Source organism: Rattus norvegicus, chromosome 6, assembly GCF_036323735.1.
Source record: "Rattus norvegicus strain BN/NHsdMcwi chromosome 6, GRCr8, whole genome shotgun sequence".
NCBI lineage: Eukaryota > Metazoa > Chordata > Mammalia > Rodentia > Muridae > Rattus > Rattus norvegicus.
The window spans coordinates 101,038,025-101,058,352 of record NC_086024.1 but is presented as its reverse complement, the minus strand read 5'-3'; the positions used below and the strand labels follow the sequence as shown (position 1 = coordinate 101,058,352).

Here is a 20,328-nt window from a genome sequence, read left to right as displayed (position 1 = left end):
TCGGGGTCTATGGCCACCTTTGTGGCAAGGCCTTGCTAGCTCCAGCCAGTTGCCCCCAGCAGCCCAGAGCTTTACTCAGCAGCCAGCAGCTGGCAGTAGGGCTCTGACGTTGGCGGATGCTGTGGGTGGGGGGCAGCAGCTGTGTTTCTTCTTGCCTGAAGAGCCTTCCCAGTCCTTGCCCCTCCCCACCCATGAAGAGCAGCTTTTTCAGACATTTTGCCTCAAATGCAAATCCTTTGTTCCAAATGGGCAGTCTCAGCCCAGAACAGACGTCAGCTTTGCCCCAAACTTGGGCGTGTTTCTGTCTCCCCAGGATGCCTGAGTCAGCGTGGCAAGGGTGTGTCCGCCTGCAGTCTGGCACTGCGCCCTGGCTCCCTGGAGAAACCTGCTCTCTTTCTGGACATTACCCACAGCAGGGTGTGCCCAGCTCTCTCTTCCCTATGCCAGATGCTAATGTCTGGTCCTTCTGCTGTAAAATCTCCCCCAAGTTCCTTGTTTCAAGCTGTATGTCCTCCTGTTCCCCGATACTGATGGACTCAGCATGAGACTCAGCTCGCTAACATTTGGAAGGACCTCAGAAGTGGATGGGGAACCGGTGGCCAAGATCCAGGTCACCAAGAAACCCAGCCGCCACCAGCTCCTCTAAAGTCAGCACACAGGTCATGCACATTGAAAACCACTCTGAAGACACCTCCCTCGCTCTCCTCTGGGGACAGTGGACCAGATCTCCCGTGTCCAAGAGAAACCTACAAACTGATTCCCCACTTCCTTTTGCTTTGTTCTGGGGCCTGTACCATCCTCCCTCCATCTCACCCAAGTGCCCCAGTAGACATATCAGATGACAGCTGGCCATTGGGGTGTAGAATTGAGCCTCTTTACTTCCAAACCCCACTTCTGGGAGCCCCTCACCATCTCTTGGCCTGCCATCTGCAGGGCTGCTTGCCATCTGCCACAGTTTGCCTTTCCTTCCCCACCCCCACACTTCTGGTTCAGCACAGCCTCTCCTTTCTCCTTTGGGGTCTCTGTCTACCCCAAGTCTTCATGTGTCCCTATCTTTGGCTGCTTTTCAACTCGGCAAACCGAGTCTTTTTCTTCTCTTGAGAACAGCTGTCTTCAAGCAGCCTTTACAAACTGTCTAGACATCCCTTCTTTCTCAGAGCCCAGGAGCCAAGACATCAGACACTGGGGAGAATAAACATCCTGAACTGGCTCTGCTCACCCGGCTCTCACCTGGTACTGTTCGGTTGCCTAAGGCATCTAGCACTGTGTCTTTTGTGGTGCAAACCCCATTTCCAGCTCCTTCCAGTGTAGCTTGGATGTGATTGCACCACCTTAACGAGTTGGCCACATGCCTTATGTAAGCTGGCACATCTTTAGACTGAGAACCTCATCGGGTGATATTTTCTTCAGGAGCCATGGTACTTCTATACACACACAAACACACCTAGACTGAATAGAAAGAGCATTGTGTTTGGAGCTAGGCAGACCTATTTCCCACCTTTGTTAGATATGTGACTGTGGGCAGGTTTCTTGTTCCCCCTAGTCTGTACAACAGGCTGAAAGGCTTGCAAGACAGAATGTGTGTAGAGAACTTGGCACTTAGCACATGGTCATTTAGATACCGTCATCCTCACCCGGACCCTTCATCTTTTAGAAGAACCTTCCCCCATGTAGACCCTAACATTACCAAGGTTGTAGACACTGACCAGCCTGGAGACCTCCATCCTTGACACTCCCTCTATGTCTGTTCTAGGCTAGTGTTCCAGAACTTATGTCACTGCTAATGTGGAGCAGTCTATTCTGAGGTCCACCCATGCCCCCTGGCTCTCACCAACATTAACAGTAGAGAAAACTCTGTCAGCAGGGTCCTTTTGCTTACGGGTACATCTTAATTCACTGAGCATCACTGTGGTCCTGAGTCAGGATATTTTGGCCTGTGGAATTAATGGTCTGTCTGCAGTCCCCCACACCACCTGCTGGCGGATCCTGGAAATGCATTTTTTCTTTTTCTTTTTCTTTTCTTTTTTTTTTTTTATAAATTTATTTTTTAAGATTTTATTTTATTGTATGAGTACACTGTAGCTGCCTTCAGACACACCAGAAGAGGGCATCAGATCTCATTACAGATGGTTGTGAGCCACCATGTGGTTGCTGGGATTTGAACTCAGGACCTCAGAAAGAGCAGTCAATGCTCTTAACCACTGAGCCACCTCTCCAGCCCCCCCCCCTTTTTTATATTTTTTATTTGCATTTCAAATGTCATCCCCTTTCCTGGTTTTCCATCAATAAACCCCCTATCCCATCTCCCCTCCCTCTTCTTCTATGAGGGTGTTCACCCACCCCTTCCCGCCTCCCTACCCTGACATTTCCCTACACGGGGTGGGGGTGGGGTGTCCAACCTTGGCAGGACCAAGGGCTTCTCCTCCCATTGGTGCCCAACAAGGCCATCCTCTGCTACATATGCAGCTGGAGGCCTGGGTCAGTCCATGTGTACTCTTTGGTAGTTTAGTCCCTGGGAGCTCTGGTTGGTGGCTATTGTTCTTATGGGGTTGCAAACCCCTTCAGCTCCTACAATCCTTTCTCTAACTCCTCCAATGGGGACCCCGTTCTCAGTTCAATGGTTGGCTATGAGCATTTGCCTCTGTGTTTGTCATGCTCTGGCAGAGCTTCTCAGGAGACAGCTATATCAGGCTCCTGTCGGCTTGCACTTCTTGGCATCAGCGATATTGTCTGGGTTTGGTGACTATATGTATATGGGCTGGATCCCCAGGTGGGGTAAGCTGGAAATGCATCTTTAAGTTGGTCCCCAGAAGAAACATAACCTGTTCTGTCCACTTTCCCACCTCTCAGTATCTGTGAGGAAGGTTCCCACTTTCTTGTTCACTTCCCCCACAAACCCAGTTTCCTGGCCCCAGTGCTTATGTGACTTACTAGACTTTGCAAGGCTCTGCCAAGATTCCACCAAGACTCAGATGGCTATCCTCCCAGGAGCCAGGGGTCTTTCCTTGTTCAGCCTCAATCTCAGGGGGTCTTTTCTTTTCATAATTTCCCTCAATCAGCAACCAATTCCCTTCTCAGACATGGTGCCAGCAGCTGGTACACACATCTTCCTAGCAGATACCTGTTCTTATCTGTTTAACAAATCAGCAAATCAACCTCTACTTCGGGCAGTGTCTCCTCCTACTGCAGGCCTACCCTGCCTGCCTGACCCCAGAATTTCTTCCAGGTACTCCCACATTCTCTTCCAGGCTATCCTGAGCTCCTTGGGTGATGTCCTGTAATGACACCCCTCAATGGTGCAGAACCTGAGTGTTCCTGATGATCAAAGCCTTTTGGCTGAGTACATAGAAGTCACGGGGCTCTGACCACTTCCTCAGCCGAGTGACTATGCGAAGCCTGTCTGTGTCTAACATGCACCTCTGCGACTAAGCAACTATGAGCCCCAACCAGAGGCTACTCCTCCTGACACTTCTACCAGAGAGTCCTCTGCCTGACAGTGCAGTGGACCGCCTCCTCGGTCTGCTGCATGCTTCCAGGGAAAGTAAGGGAACTGCCACCTCTTCTTGTCCCTTCCCTAGTTTATTTAACCTTGGAACCTGTTTTTTCTTTTTCTTATTGTTGTTGTTGTTAAGACAGGATTTCTGTGTGTAGCCCTAGATGTCCTAGAACTTGTTCTGTAGACCAGGCTGGCCTCAAACTCACACAGATAAGTCTGCCTCTGCCTCCTGAGTACTGGGATTAAAGACCTGTGCCACCACCACCAGGCAAGACTTCTGTCCCAGATATCCACCCACATGATCATGTTGGATTGGTCATCGTTCAGCTAGCTGTTTGCTGGGAACTCTTTGGTTCATCTAACCTTGAAAGAGACAGTAACTCTTTCAGCAATACTGCAGGCCTCAGATTCATCCGTGGTAGATTTGGAGCTAGGCCCAGGCAGCCCAGGGAATGGCTGTGTCTTTGGTGAACCACTTGGCTTCTTTGACTTCCTGACCACCTGCATGCCTAGGCCTACCCTCAGGGACTTGTGTTGCCTCCCTTTCAAATTTGCAAGACCTTTTTGGGGCAGAGAAATAATGCTGTGGACTCTTGCCCTGAATCTGCTAACCTACTGTGTGATCCCAGATCCTCCCTGGACTTTCTGGAGCCCAATTTTCTAATCTCTGGTAGGACTGGCTGATTCGGTGGTTCCCAAGACCTCTTCACAGTCTCCAAAAGTCTAAGAATTGTCCTCTTGGCTCCCTTTGCAGGGACTCCATCTGTCCTTGCTACCTCCAGCCTTCTCTGGTGGGACCTACTTTCCTAATAAGGCCAACTCCATCTGCCTCCTCCTTGAGACACCAACTGCTGGTAAAAGGCCCTGGGGGACATTCCTTATCTCAACTGAATTCCAAAGACCTCTGCCCATGCCCATGCTTCTGACACAGTGTGCAGTGCTGACCTTAAGCTAGGAGGCTGCTCTCTCTCTCTCACTTCCCTACTGTTCTGTGAACTTTGCTTTGTGAATCAGAACCCCCCTTTCTGCTTTGTTTCTGCCGACTGAGCATAGGTAAAGTCTTCTTGAGAGTCTTCACAAAGTTGTGAGATCTTTGTAAAACTCCTAACATGAGTTACCAGGATCTTCCCTTACAGAACATTTGTTGACCTCAGCCCTAGCTAGTGACTTCGAAGACACTTCGTGTTCCTTTTCAGTCTCTGTGAGCTTCATGATTGAGTCCAAGCTGCCCTGAAGGACTCTCCACATTCACCACAGTTCCCCTGTTCTGTCTGGAGCCTTGGGATATTCCTACTGAAACAGCAGAGGAAGTAGCAAGGGGGACCTTGCCTGCCAGCAAGCAGCTACGATTCCCCATGGAGGGTCACTGAGGCATCCTGAGAACCCCATGCTCTAGGGAAAAGAGTATTTGAGATGGTCATGCTGACTACACAGGCACTGGCCATACAGCTCAGAAGAGCCGGGAGACAGATGGGTTTGGCAGGATTAGGATCATAACAGCCAACATTACTATCTTACTCTGAATCATAGACTTCAAATCACCCAGCAAGTCACAGGTACCACCTTACAAGTAGATAGTATCAGGAAGGGTTACTGACTTGCTGGGTTCTCTGTTCTCAAGATGGAGGTCCAGAGATTTCATTCCAGGCCTGTCTGACCCAACATCTGGGCTTTGGGTGTTAGAAAGGGTACAGTGGGGCACAGTTCTATGGGGAAGGGGTGGGCTACTATGGAAGGGTTGTTTCTTTCCTTTTTCCATCCCCCTCTCTTCCAGAAGTTGGCTAGACTTCTTTGGGAGCTGAAGAAAAGACAAACTCTGGGAGCCTCTCCACCCTCTCCTGCATCCACCTCCCTCCCAGCAGATTTTCTGTGTGTCTCCCCAGTCCAGGAGGGAACTGAGGACTTCCAAAGCCAAAGCCCTCCACCGGCATCCTCATTTTTGGCTCCTCCCTCTAGGGTCTTGACCTTTGTGTGGGGTTGGAAGCAGGATGCACTGAAATCCACTCCAAAACCAAGACCAGAGAAGAAATCTTTGCAATTCCTGGAAAGCCCCGTGTTTCAAAGCTAACTTGTAACTCAGCCAAGTCTGCTTAGAACACCCTGGCTCCAGCCTAGGCTAGGTCTCTGCCTGGTATGCAGCAGCAAGAAGTCAGCCCTAGCTGAATGCATCTTGATTTTTAAAGGCCACTTTCTCAAAGAATTAAAGGCATAGGAAGCAAACGCAGAAGGGCAGAGGCTGGGAGAGGCGCAGTTGAAGGCAGGTTGTAAGCAGCTGGTGGCTTCCTGCCCTGCACCCGTGTGGCATCTTCTTCCAGACATCAGCTTCCTACTGGCTCATCTCTAGGAGGGGCATTGCGCTCACAGTTCTGCCCTCTGGACAGAGTTCCCTCTCCTGGGGGATAAGAAAGCACAGTACAGGCATCTCAGGGCCTTTGGAGCCTTGGGGACAATGCTTGCTCATGGCAGACACTCTTGAGATACAACCCTCAAAGGATTCTAAGGAATGAAAGTAGCATACAAGGCAGGCCTGCCCAATTCTAGAGTACATTCTCCTAATTACTTTGTATACCCACTGACTAGATAGATAGATAGATAGATAGATAGATAGATAGATAGATAGATAGATGGATGATAGGTGTACAGACGGATGGACAGACAGACAGATATAGATATATCATCCCAAAAGCCATTAATTTCTGAGCATCGTTTTTCTCATTAAATATAGAAATGTCTTGGTCAGTGATTTCCAAATGCTTCCAGCCAGGTTTCCTTCTCTTTGAATGAAATCTTACTGGGTCCCCAGTACTTGAGAGCTTGTTTATTGAACAGTACCTGGTGGGGACACACACAGCTCTCCTGTCTTCTGACCACTACCTTTGAACTTCACCCACTTGGCTTCTCATAGTGCCTCCTCCGGCAGAGCCCAGACATGGCAACTGTTGAAAGTACTCCGTTTCATCTTAAAGCTTCAGTTTTATGTTCAGTTGGGCTCAGACCCTCTGCTAAGCTCCCACTGAAAAGAACAGGGCCTGCCCTTTCCCAGTTACTCCATGCTCCTCCTCAATGTTCTGAGCATCCTGTATGCTTGTTGGGGATGCCTTCCCAACTCATCCCGAGGTTACCAGCTGTTAGCCACAGGGATGATACTCTAGCCCCATGGCCCAAGTGAAACCGCCTTCTTTGGTACCCACTTGGAAGACCCCTCCTATTGTTCTTGCCTCAAAGGGATATCCAGCTAGGAAATGGGGTGTCCCTTCTCTTTTCATCAGCCCCTAATACTGACAGCCAGGAGCCTCTTCCCTCCCTTGGCTTGGTCTGCAGGGAGCCCACACAGAGGTAAACAGCACAGCATTTCCACAAGACAAGCAACCAGTGATACCGGAATCCCACCCTATCTAACAACTTCCTACCAGGTAACAGGAGAGGGCTTGTCAGAACCTGAAGAGACTCAATTTGTTTTATATAGTCAGGGGATCACTTCTCAAGTTGTTGGCAAAGATATAGTTCAGTTAAAGATGAGGGAGACTTATGGCTTCCGTTACAATTTGAAGGTTACAGAAGAGTATTCGATCAACACCCTCATCCAGGTAGTTTGCAACACTGCTCCGTGCAGCAGGCCCTTCCTGCAAAGTATTTTCAGAGCCCCACAGTGTGTGTCTCAACGTTGAAAATATTTGGAGGAAGGAGGATTGGATTCTGGAGCAGGCTTTAGAGAGCTTGGCCATAGCCCTGAAAGTCCCTCTGGGTGTGTTCACCACCAGACCCCTTCATCTCCTTCTAACAACCCTCTTTTGCTAATTAAGATGAAGGTGGGGTTACCCAACGGTGGAGTCAGGGAAAATGGAGCCAGAGACCAGGGAATACATCCCAAGTTATAGGAGAGCCAGAGTGGGCCCAACAGCTTGTGGCAGAAGAGAACCAGGCTCAGGTGGAAAGGGCCAAAGAAAAGCTCTCCTTGGTCTGAAGCTTCATGAAGGCATGCTCCTCTCTTGTGACCCTGAGCAGGGGGAAGAAAGAGGGCCATGGCCTCAGGACCTGCAACCACCACCCCTGCCAGGACACCACAAGGATGAGCAGGAGAAATCCGTTGGGGATGAGAGGCCTGCCACAGAGCCCCTCTTTAAGGTCCTGGACACACCCCTGAGTGAGGGTGACGAACCCACAACGCTGCCAGCCCAGCGAGACCTCGGGCATACTGTGCAGATGGAGGGCTACTTGGGCAGAAAGCACGACCTAGAGGGGCCCAACAAGAAGGCCTCTAACAGGTGTGTGGGGGAAGGGCCACTGGGGAGGCCGAGCAGCTCCAGGGGTCACCCCACCAGCAGTGCTTTGATGACAGAGGTGTGCACTGGGGAGAGTGGTCCTGAGCCTTAGGCTATCCCGGTGTGTTTCTTAGCATGATGGGAGAAGCCCATCTTGATTTTGTTAAAATACTATGACGTCATCAGCATTACCCAAATCCCTCAAGTTATGTTCCCCATTTGTAAAAGGGAATGAGGGTAGAGCCAGATGTCATGGCACATCAGTCCAGCATTCAGGAGGCATATGCAGGCATCTCTCTGTGAGTTCGAGTCCAGCCTCGTCTACATAGTTCCAGGACAGCCAGAGCTACATAGTGAGACTCTGTCTCTACCTTTCCCCCTCAAAAAACAATAATAAAAGGAACGAGGTTAGATGACAGTAGCAGGTCTTTTCCGAATGGAAGCTGTGCCTGGTAAACAGCGAGTTCATGATGAGCGTGGGCCAGTTATCACAGGGGTGGGCAACAGGAAGCCTCAGCGCTGACATGGTCCTAACCAACCCTCGCTTTTAGCCATCCGGACTTCACTTACCTTGCTGTAAAGTGGGAGATGACATTAGTGACCTATATGCCTGCCTTCTGCAGGTCCCTTCCAGTGCTGATGAGAAGATAGCAGGTATCCTTCCATGTCACTGAGCGCTAGTCACGTGCTGCGCGTCTGGGGTCCCTGGGGCCCTTTCCTTTTAGCAGCATTATGGGGACTGGGCCAACGGCTTGTGGCAGAAGAGAAGTAGGCTCAGGTGGGGAGTGTCAAAAAAAAAAAAAAATGGCCAGCACTGGGAAGCCAGTGTTACCTCTAAAGCTTCTGGCCTAGAGGGAGTCAACGAAGCGACTTCCAGTTTTAAAAGGGGACAACCATTCGAAGACAGTGGTCCTGAAGAGATTCACTATAAGTGCAGAGCCTCCAGGAAGGGGGCTAATTAGCTTCTACTAGGCATCTCCTGTGGGCTTGGCAATCTAGTAGGACTGGTCAGATATTTACAGCTGCAATGACTACTCACGTGTGCGCTCTCCAGATGGGGAAGCAGCACCTCAGAGGTTAAGTCACTTGCTCAAGGCAGGCCTGTACACCAAAGACCTTCAGAGCCACTGCCTTACTGCAAGAGGAAGGACCTGAGCTCAGTTAGGAAACCTGGGCTCTGTGAAAAGGGCGCTGCAAACGGTTCATTCAATCAAGTTCTCTGGTCAGATGGTGCTTCTCTCTATGCCCTCCTATCTCCTCGCCTGCCTTCAAAAGACATACAGACAGACAGATGGATGGACAGACGGACCGATGGACGAACAGACGGAGGAAGACGGGAAGGAGAAGAAAGCTGAGTGTTCCTTACCATAAAAATGCAGCAGCACACCTCCCATTGTCAGCACAGGAGCTTGGACACTGCTGTGTGCTCCGAACAAGGCCACCATGAGCTCGGGAACCCCAACAAAGACACTCTGAGCTCGGGAACCCCAGCAAGCCACCATGAGCTTGGGAGCTCAGTGTTCTCCAAACACAACCATAGAAATAAGCCTAGACTTGCAGAAATCTAGTCCGAGGGTTTTTGTTTGTTTCTTTTCTTTTTTTTTTTTTTAAATGATAGGACAGAGTTAAACATGTCTCTAATACCAACTTCAAGACAAGTTTAGGCTAAAACTTGAAACCCTGGCTCAAAAAACAAACACAAAATAACAGAAAAGAAGGTATACCAAGTAAAATACACACACACACACACACACACACACACACACACACACACACCCTCGTTCAATTCTGATGCATCTAATATGGAAAGGATAACAAAAGCTTGAAATTCTACTTCAAGCAACACATTCCAAGGTCACATCAGAATGGTAGCATTTGCCTAGCATGTGAAGGGCCCTGGGTTCAGTCCCCAGCACTGCAAAATTTAAATAACTAAACAAACAGTGGCCAGGGGTGTAACGCATAACTAAGACATTTGTCTAGCATGTTCGAGGCCCTGAGTTCTAACTCCAGCATCAAAAACAGGGAGCGACTCAACGTCATTTCCTATCACCTACATCAGATGGCTCACAACCACCTGTAACTCCACTCTGGGGATCTGATGCCCTCTTCTGGCCTCCAAGGGCACCTGCACTCATGAACACACACCACACTCAACAAACACAGGAGTGGCGCTTGCCTTTAAGGCAAAGGTAGTGTATCTCTGTGGGTTGAGGAAAGCCTGGTCTACACACTGAGTTCCATGCCAGTCTGTCTCAAAAAATAAAAAACCTAGAATTATTAGCAAAAATTTGTGCATAGGAATGTTCAAGCCAGAGGATGGGGGTATGGCTCAATAGCAGTGCACTTGCCTAGCATGGCTGTGGCCTCTGGTTCTATCCCGAACACCACCGAAAACCAAAGCAATTGCCCATTGTGATAAGGAGCATTCTCAGCAAATATAGCTTCTTAGGCACACACACACACACACACACATACATATATATATATATATATATATATATATATATATATATATATACACACACACACACATATATATATATAGAGAGAGATCTCACATTATTATTAAATTATAATGTTTTCACTATCATAAGATCCACTAATGAGGGGTTGGGGATTTGGCTCAGTGGTAGAGCGCTTGCCTAGGAAGCGCAAGGTCCTGGGTTCAATCCCCAGCCCTGAAAAAAAGAAAAAAAAAAAAGATCCACTAATGAGGTTATGAGGAAACACTTAAGGCATAATTTTATGCTCAGTATTAACCTGAATACAAAATGGAATACAGAAGGGTGGGCAGTGATAGATGTTCTGGACTTTGGGTTCAATTCCCAGTGAGTGTGTGAGGAGACTGAACGGTATACAATACAATCTAATTTTAGTTATCTCTGAGTGGGAAAATGGGAACAGAACTGAGACTAGGAGGACACACAATACATGGACAATGGTTAACTTCTGGTCGTGAAATCACATGTAGATGGTTTTTAATCTTCTCTTTTTTTTTTTTAAAGATTTTTTTAACATTTATTTATTTATTTATTATGTATACATCATACAGCTTTCTGCCTGCATGTATGTCTGCAGGCCAGAAGAGGGCACCAGACCTGATTATAGATGGTTGTGAGCCACCATGTGGTTGCTGGGAATTGAACTCAGGACCTCTGGAAGAGCAGACAGTGCTCTTAACCTCTGAGCCATCTCTCCAGCCCTAATCTTCTCTTTTTTAAACAACAGACTCTGCTACTATTTATCCAGGTAAAAATAGTGCAACAGAAACAAGCAATTAATTAACTAATTAACTGGGAAAAATAACAGCAGCAGCACACACCTTTAATCCCAGCACTTGGAAGGCAGAGGCAGGCGGATCTCTGTAAGTTTGAGGCCAGCCTGGTCTATAGAGCGAGTTCCAGGTTAGCCAGAATGACATCGTAGCTCAAAAACAAAAACAACACAAAGATGCAAAAACAAGCAGCAAGGCTATGGGAGCTGGTTGTGCGGTGCTGCATCAGGACCACAGGTGACATGCCTGTCCGCGTTGTTGCAGGTCCTGGAACAACCTGTACTGTGTGCTCAGGAACAGCCAGCTGACCTTCTACAAGGACGCTAAGAACCTGGCCCTCGGGGTGCCCTACCATGGAGAGGAGCCCCTGGCCCTGAGGCACGCCATCTGTGAGATTGCTGTCAACTATAAGAAGAAGAAGCATGTGTTTAAGCTGAGGTGAGCTTTGCTGCCCGGCACATCTCCCTGAGCCCTGGGCCTTTTGAATCTTTATGCCAGTGGCTTGATTGAGCATTAATGGCCGGGTGGAGAAGCACTGGAGAGCAGCTCCCAGCTGGGGCTCTTCCTTGGGTGTTTTTAATTTAAAAGATTGATGGTCTTAGAGACTTTTAGCTTTCTTGGGTAGTCTGCTGCCCTAGCGGGGCACAAATACTAGGCTGTAGGATAGTGGCTAACTCTCTGCCCAGGTTAAGATTTCTGGAGATGGTACCATGACCCAAAACCCTCTGTCTTTCTAGGTTAAGCAACGGCAGTGAATGGCTTTTCCATGGCAAGGATGAGGTAAGCACAGGAAGTCTAACTCAAATAGACTACAACAGGGTTAATGGAAACCTGATGCTTGACCTCAGGGCTTCCTCAGAGAAACATACCCAGCCCTTCCTGGCCCTAGGAGGGCTATGTACCCCTAGACTCCTTGACCTTTCCACCCTACAGGAGGAGATGCTGTTGTGGCTACAGGGCATGAGCACGGCCATCAACGAGTCCCAGAGCATCCGTGTCAAGGCACAGAGTCTGCCCCTGCCTTCCCTGGCTGGTCCTGATGCCAGCGTAGGCAAGAAGGACAAGGAGAAGAGGTTTAGCTTCTTCCCCAAAAAGAAGTAGCAGCTGGGGGCCCCCATGGGCGGGGCCAGCCAGGCAGCACTGCAGTGTGCACTGGGACATGCAAGGACAAGGAGCCCATGGCCTCGACCTCTGCAGTGGCCAGTCCTCCTCCCGCCTGCCACTCACTGCCTGCAGCCTGCCTGCTCAAGTTGCTGGGCCAGCCCCAGGGCCCCACACTGCACTGCAATAGCTGCCTTGCCTGCCTGGCCTCCCTGGTCTTCCCAATGCCTGCCAACAGCCCTCCACCCCTCCTACCCCATGCAGCTGGCTGGGCTCCAGGGACTGGAGGTCCAGCTCCTTTGGGGCTGGAAAAGAGTGTAAGGCATATACTCTCCTCTTCCTGCCTACAGGCTGGGATGCCTGATGGGTTCCCTCCAGCACTGCCCACTACCACAGCAAATCCCCTTTGGGGTCACTGACCATAGTCAGCCAGGGAAAGGAAAATGAATATGATGATAGTTGCCCTGTTCCTTAGGGGCGGGAGGAAGGGCCTTCAGAACCAGCTCTGGGCAAGGGGCTGGTGGGGTACCAAGGGGACAATACGGATGTCAAGCTGTGAGTACTGCCAGTCTCCTCCCCGCTGGGCTCCTTCAGCAACAGGACTCTCTCCTCAGGGCTAGTACGTCCCTTCTTTCCTCTTCTCACACCCCTAAGAGTTTTGGTGAGTCCCGAGTGAATGAGCCTCCTCCTTCCAATGACACCCTTTAATCCTGGCATCAACAGTGTTAGGGCCAGAAGCCCTCACACCACTCTCTTGGAAACCCTGGTACCACTTAGGGTTCAGACCTCTGTCACAGGAGGGACAGACAGGTCCACACTTCTGAAGCCTCTGCCTATAGTGCAGCTCTTTCTCCCATTCCCAGTTGCAGCCAAACCAACAGCGCGTGGTGAGGGCTGGCGCCAGAGACAAGCTGCATACCCAGATCCTACAGTCAAGTATCTCAAAGCTACACGCCCTCCTATAATCCGCTGCCCTGGCAGCTAGCACCAGCCAGGCCAGTGGCTGGACACAGCTGTTTATTACCTAGGGGTGACAAATGTAGGCTTGTGACAGTTACCCCTGGAACATAGGGATGCGTGTTGAGGTTATTTTGTGAAGGTATGGCTCTTCTTGGTTGGTTTCTGCAGACCTAGATTTTGGGGTCGCCTGGTATAGAGATCACCAAGCATCAAAAGGGGCTCTGCAGCCTGTCCCTGGGGTGCTTTCCCATGCCCGTGGAAGACTAAGACCACTGGTCCTACAGACATGCTCTGCTTCACAACTGGAAGCAACACAGCTTCAGCCCAACATGGCAGCTGGAGTTAGGTCCAAAAGATGGTTGAGGTGAGGGCAAGGGGCCTTTTCACCCAGGAGACCATCTGTGTTCCTAGGGCCCACAGCCAGTTTCTACTGCCTTCCCCATGGGTAAGGCTCAATGGTAGGCATACAGTTACTAGGCCTTCCCAGAATCCCTTACTGTTGACCAGGCAGGTATAGCTCAGAGATCAGTTGCACCCGGTGACCCCCCCAACATGACCTGAGTATGAACTCAACTCCAGTGGATGACAACCCCCTTCGCCAGTGGGGCCTGATTTCTTCATCTCCACAGCCGGTCTGAAACTTGGCCTCAGGGTATAGGACCCTGTAACTCTCTCCTACAGGGAACACAGTGGGCACCACTCATCAGCCTCTTTGTACAGCTGGAGAAACCAAAGCGGTAGACAGGGAGGCATCTGCACCCCTGACAATAAGAATGGCCTTGGTACACCGAAAGGCATGTCTATCTCTGGGACAGGAAGTGGGCTCCTCGATGAAGCATTAGGTGGCAAGCAACTCCCTCAGGCACTTTCCCTGGCCTAGTCTTTGGGGGACCAAAGGATGAGGGTCTACATTTCCCTTCTACATGTACCCAAGTAGCGCCTGAAGTGAGACTTTTCCAGTAACTCCACAGAGCCAAGACAGAAAAAAGGCTCTAGTGGAAGAGCTAGGATTTCACTGCAAAGGATTATTCAAGGGTAGTAAGCTACAAGTGACCTACCATCACAGCCAGATCCCCACACTTCTCACCAGTCACCCAGGCCCCAAGGCCCTCAACATACTGGACTGACTTCGCGGGAACTCTGTGCACTCCAGGGCCAGGCTCTCCTGATGCCCTGGCAAGGCTGGCTTTTCTCCTGGTATTTTCTACTTTGCAGTCTTCCCTGACAGTATTCCCAAAGTGGGTTAACACAGCTCCAGTCCACACCAGCATAACAGGCTTCCTCCCCGGGCGGTTGGAGGAAGCTCTCTGGGCACAGCCAGGCAGCTCTCCTTCCCTCCCCATTGCCTTTGTCCTGGGCCTGGGCAGGCAGGCTGAAGAGGTGCAGCGGTTCCTGGGACCCTCCCACCCCACCTCTACTGGTACTAACAGAAGTCTGTGTAGGCTCGGCTCCCTTCCCTTCCCCATCTTCTCCTTCCTGCCTACTGGAGGGCAACAGGTCCCCTAAGCTGGTTCTGGATCTCCTTCCTCCATCAACAAGATACCAGCAGGCTGCACAGCTTGGTCCCTTGGACAAGCAAGCTCAGGGAGGGCACAAGGTGAAATGAAGGTAGAGAAATGAAACCCCGTTGGGCAGAGATCATGCCATCTGGGGCTGGCTGGGCCTTGTCCTCCACCCGCTCAAATGTGCTTCCACCAACCAGAGGAATCCCATTTACTAGTTTTTCTAATAAATCAATAATACTCCGTGTTTGTTTCTGTTTATTTGACCAGCCTCTTGTCCCTTTAAACTTTGTCGTCATGTTCCTGAGAGTATCGTGGGATGCTGCTGCTGGTATCTAGGCCCTAGGTCCCATCAGGGGCCTTGAGGAAGCCTGCTCATTCATGAGTTCAATCAGCTCTAGGGCAAAGTTGTCTCCAAGCAATCTACTGTTCAGGCTGTTTACTGCTGGGAGCAGAAACCTGATGCTCTATCTGTCCTGGGATCCATTTTCAGGGGGGCAGTTTTGTTTGGTTCGGGTGGGACACAGGACTGCCAGGCTTCAGATAGAGAATTCTAATAGAAGCCAGTGAATGCAACTGTCCCTGTCCCTACACGTGGACTATGAGGCTCATCGGAAAGACATTAGCTACAACTGCCCAGGCGCCACCCCTGGGTGCCATCGTGCAGTTTGAGAAACAGTGACTCATCCAGCCTTCAATGTATAGAGGAGGAAAGAACACAGTTGGGTGACCCAGCTGGCTGGCAGCAAGGTTGGGACAAGACTTTGAGTCACCTATCCGATGCTTTTATGGCCGCTATCAGGTGTCATATCCTGGGACAGGTCTGCTCAGAGAAACAGTAGCTGTCTTCACAGTGACTGACAGTGGCTGCAGAGGACAGACAGGACATGGGCTACTGCAGTCCTGCTCTGTTCCTGCCCAGGAGATCACCACTTGCCTGGTATCAGGGTGGGGTGGGGGCTGATGGTCCTATGTTCAGATCCAGTCCATCCTCCTAGGTTGGAAGATCCCCAGGTCTTGCTCCCTGCAGACCTGCAGGTACACCAGAGAGACTGACCTCTCCACCACCAAGGCCCTACAGTCCCCTCCTTTCTAGCCCCAGACAGAAGAAACCAGACAAAGTAAAGCTGGTCTTCCATGGAGAAAAGAGCCCACTCAGAAATGGGGCATTCCTAGCCCTCTGCAACCAGACACTTCTGTGGGTACTGTGAGAATAGGAACCATTTCTAATAAAATACACTTAACGCTTCACAACACTGCAGATCACTTAGGACATTGCCAAGCCTCAACCTTAGGACCCCTACTCCTGGGAACCAGAGAGGGAGAGATGAGTAAAAGGCCCTGGACACTAGAAACCCATTTATCTAAAGTGTTCCACTTGCCCCTGGTGGCTCCAGCTTTTTAGAACAACTTCGTCTTTAGGAAAAGAGCTAACAGCTCTCATGTGGGACTCTCCCCCCAGACAGGACTTTAGGCTGTGGGTGGACAGAGCAATGCAGAGAGGCAGACGTGGCAGAGAACAATGTCCCTCCTCACATGCCCCACCTGACCTGTGAACACCCTGATGTCTTCTGTTGGCTGTGCCTGGACATTGAGTGAGCATCCATGTCCCCAGGAAGGAGGCCACACACAGGTTGGTTGGTCACAGTGCTTATTGCACCATAGGTAAATAATGAAATGTGTATACATTAGCAAGAACCACAGGGCCAGCAAGACAGCCTGCCAGAGTACCTGAATTAGGTCCGTTACAGTCTTTACAAGACACACACACACTCACTCACACACACACACCACAGGATGGAAAGCAATAAATTATTGGCCTCATTCCTGCCTGGGTCCTATGACAAGGCAGTTAAAGGGCAAAGCCTGCCCAGACTGCTTCCTAGGTCTCGCCTTGGTTCTCAGCTGGGCAGTGGCCAGCCAGTAAGGGAAGCCAGGACAGTGCTTGCTCTCCCTGGGCAGAAGAAGTTTAAATAAAATCGTTGGCTTCTTATCAGGGAAGTATTTACAGAAAAGATAAGTGGCTCATCTGGACCTAAGGAAAGTCATCATCATGGGACCTCCCCAGGGAAGGGAGGTGCCAGCATGGGTAGCAGGTGAGTTCACACGTTTCTCAAACCACTCTTCCAGAAGAATGGAGAACAGCCTGGTGTGCCAGGCCTGGGGGAAAGCACGGCAGGTCCTTTCCACCGCCACACGGCTGTTCTCTCCTTCAGGAGTCAGTCAACCCACAGAGTTCAAGGCCTGAAACTTCTCCCTCAGGTTTCTCACTCTACCCTGTTTGTTTGTGTCCGCTGAGTCCCTAGGACTGTCTTCTTTGGGCTGGTGCTCTGCAGACTCCTGGAAACCTTGGCCCTGTCCCTTCAAAACCACTGAGGAACTTGGTTCCTTCCCACTGTCTTCCTCCAGTCCCATGGTAGAGCTAGGATGGGACCCCTTCTCCATGATGATCACTCGCCGGTTGTTCTCTAGGGTAAGGTCTGCGGTGACATACAGGGCTTCACCTCCGTTCAGCTGGCTTTGGGGAGGAGACTCAGGAGGTGGAGGCTGGCTGGCCTCCCCATCTCCCTGGCGCCCATTGGTGTTCAGGCTGCAGCAGTAGTCCGCCTTGCCAGACACAGGAGGTTCTATAATGTTCTCAGGCAAGGAGCGGCTCCTGTTGACCAGCAGGCTACGGGGCCAGCTGCTCTCGGCCTGAGCAGTCTTGTCGTGGGAGGTATACTTGGAGCAGAGCTCTCGGACATCGGGCCAGTTGAAGGTCTCAGTGTCAAAGGGGCTGAGGGGGCTCCGAGCGGAGGACCGAGACCCAGGTGAGGTGGTTCTTGGGCTGACAGCAGAAGGGCTGAAGGAGAAACGGCGTGGAGAGGTCTCCACAGCAGAGGAAGACTTGGAGGTGCCAGGCTCCTGAGCCACCAGCTGCTCATAGCTGAGGAGGGATAGCACAGGCTTCCTCCTGGCTGGGAAGAAAGAGAGCAAGCTACATGAACCACTGAAGGAAGATTCGAGAGAGAAAGGGTGAAATGGGAACCGTCTGCTCTCTTCTTGGTTTGGAATGAGCCCCAAGGCCTGCTCTCCAAACTCCCTCTGCTCAACTGGAAGAGCTGGGAAGAGAGAGGAGGGGCAGACTGAGGCTTTGATCAGGAGCTTAGAATGGCCCTCCAGTGCCAAGGCTCACTGTATACGACGCGGTCCTTGCGGTCTAGCCCTCTCGTGGTATAGCCTCTTTAGAGGTTGTTTCCCCCCAAAGCACTGGATCTAATTGGTTTTTCTACCCCAAATCCCCTACCCACATCATACCTTTGCCCCCTGACAGCTCTCCAGCTTCCACAGGCAGGCCAGAATTGGAAGGGATGGGCTCATCCCCATCAGGAGTGGCTTTTTCCCAGTGTAGAGGTGGCCTAGCTGCCTTGATGTTCTTAATTCGGAGGCTATACTGGCGGGCCAACTGGTAGACCTTGTTTTTGACACGCTCACTCACATGGCTGTCCATCACATGGGACAGCTGCATAATACGGGGGTGCAGTGGGGTAACCAGCTCCCCCTGGACACCACTGCTCAGCTCCTTCACCAGCTCTTTCAGCTCCCGGGCCAGGTGGGCTGGGCTGGGATGCTCAGTGGGAGAGGCACTTTCTGGAGAGGCGACAGCAGACTCCTCAGTGATGGCCCCCAGCTCATGCTCCTCCAAGATGAACAGTGGCTCTTGTAGCTCAAAGCCATTGGCCTGGCTCTGGCCAGACCCTGTCCGGGGACTTCTCTCCGAAGACTCCATTCTTTCCCATATCTTGGCAATTTCTGAAGATGGACGGAACTCCGCATCTGTGATAGGAGCTGGGTCCCCTTCGTCTGCCCGGCTGGGACCTGGGAGGTCAAACAAGGTCCATGAGGCTGGCCGAGAACTCCCCGGCCTCTTGTACCCAACGGGAGCTGCTGGCTCTGAATCTGGCTTGGGAAGGCTGTTGAACCTGGACACAGAGTTGCGCACCAGTCCTTTAGGGATGTAGGAGAGGCTCTCCCGCCGACGGATGCTGAAACTGGCATCGTGGTGCTCTGCGTTTTCATAGTAGCTCTTAATTCTGTCCAGCAACTGTCGGTCTCGGGTAGACAATGCTGATTCCTTTTTCTTGCAGGATGATCTATCCAGTTCCGTGGGGCAGCCTGAGCCTGCACTTAGAGATTCTGTCCCATTGACAGAAGGGCCAGTGTCCGTGACTGTATCTGTACCGATGATCACTTCTGGGGCGGGCGGGTTGCTGAGGGAGTCTCCAGTGCTGCTCCATCGGGCCAGGCCCTTCTCGCTGCCCTCCAGGCTGAGCACGCTGCTGCTCCTGCTGATGAGCCGTGGTGTCCCGAGGCCACTGCACTTGCCGTCCTCCGCTGCCAGGCTGCTCCGCCGAGAGAAGCTACTGGCGAACCTCTCGGCAATGACGCTGGCCTGGTCCAGCACAGAGGGTGGCAGGAGGCTCTCGGGTTCCTGGGTGGCTCCCATTTCCTCCTCTTCTTCCTCCTCACTACTCAGGGTCTTAAGGTCTTCAGACCCCTCAGGCTCCACAAAGTCCACCTCACCAGCGGGCTTGTCCACTCCTAGCAGCCCCTTGGGGTCATGAAGCTGTGTCTCCAGGGCTTCTGGAAATTCTGGGTCTGAAGGCATCTCCTCAGGGCTAGGACCTTCCAAGGCAGTAAAGGCCTCCTGCTCAGCCCTGGGCTCAGGATCTGTCTCAACCTGGAAGGCAACAGAGAACATGTTATGGGTGGAGCTGGGGCTCCTTCCTGAGGCTTGGGGACAAGATGGCATGGCCTGCTCTCAGGCTAGGTAGAGGGTCTGCAGCTTAGGACAAAGGCAATCAGAATGCACAGGACTCAAACGCAGGGTACCAAGTCCGTTTATTCCTTTAGTTACCCCGAAGCTGGATGATAGACCCACATTCCATACTCCAAGGAAAACACTAGAAATGAGCAAGGGTTGTAATATCTCTCAGTGGCAACCTGCTTGGGAACTACAGGCAGTAAGGAAACACATAAGACGTAGCTAGACACTAATCCAGTTTCCCACGGTCCCCACATATAGCCACTGTCTGATGTCAAGGCAGCTCAGGTTCTACAATTCAAACCCAGGACTGAGCAACTATGAAATCATATCCCAACTTCCCCAAGAGAGCAAAGATTCCATGAGGTCAGGGGCCAGAGGGTGATTCAACTCCAATCACCAATGGAGGTGAGCTCAATGCCCAGATCCCATGGTACTGGGGATACAGAGAATTGATCCCCCACATACCCACACCTGCACTTACACACGTGTAAAGCACACACGCACACACTCTCTCTGTTTCTCTGTCTCTATCTGTCTCTGTCTGTCTGTCTCTCTCTAGGTGAGGGCAAGGGATTCAGCTCCTGCCAGCCAATCTGCCGTAGCACCTGTGTGCCCAGCCTCGCTGCATATGCCCAACAGATGGGCAAGGGGAAATCCAACAGAAGCCTTCGCTGACCACGTGATCACCTGAGCCTTAGTAAGCTGGCCGACACAGGTTATCTTCCAAGAGCAGTCTCCTGGGAGAAGACACAAACGTTGGAAGCATCAGACTCGACTCCCATCAGCGCTTATGTTCTAGACCAGTGCTGCCCAACCATGGTGGCCACCAGTCATTCTCCCTGAGCATCTGACATGATGCTAGTCCAAATCAAAATCCTTTAGAGACGTAAGATACATCCAGATTTGCTATGTGTCTGAAGTTG

The 20,328-nt window shown here is 51.1% G+C and overlaps 2 protein-coding genes across 17 annotated transcripts in view; one reads left to right on the top strand and one right to left on the bottom strand.

Annotated features, from left to right (window-relative positions):
* Sptb (spectrin, beta, erythrocytic) overlaps positions 1–14,841 on the top strand; it is a 126,878-nt gene extending 112,037 nt beyond the window's left edge. For all 3 annotated transcript variants that reach the window (XM_006240244.5, XM_017594143.3, XM_017594142.3), the window contains 4 exons: positions 7,502–7,761; positions 11,300–11,473; positions 11,773–11,815; positions 11,969–14,841. In XM_006240244.5, coding sequence (XP_006240306.1) covers positions 7,502–7,761; positions 11,300–11,473; positions 11,773–11,815; positions 11,969–12,136 — 645 coding nt within the window. In that variant the 3' untranslated portion in view covers positions 12,137–14,841. The remainder of the gene's footprint in view (positions 1–7,501; positions 7,762–11,299; positions 11,474–11,772; positions 11,816–11,968) is intronic.
* A 1,391-nt stretch (positions 14,842–16,232) lies between these two features.
* Plekhg3 (pleckstrin homology and RhoGEF domain containing G3) overlaps positions 16,233–20,328 on the bottom strand; it is a 43,156-nt gene continuing 39,060 nt past the window's right edge. For all 14 annotated transcript variants that reach the window (XM_017594466.3, XM_063262762.1, XM_063262765.1 and 11 more), the window contains 2 exons: positions 17,896–19,318; positions 16,233–17,555 (listed from right to left, as the gene is read on the bottom strand). In XM_017594466.3, the coding sequence (XP_017449955.1) occupies positions 16,822–17,555; positions 17,896–19,318 (2,157 nt within the window). In that variant the 3' untranslated portion in view covers positions 16,233–16,821. The remainder of the gene's footprint in view (positions 17,556–17,895; positions 19,319–20,328) is intronic.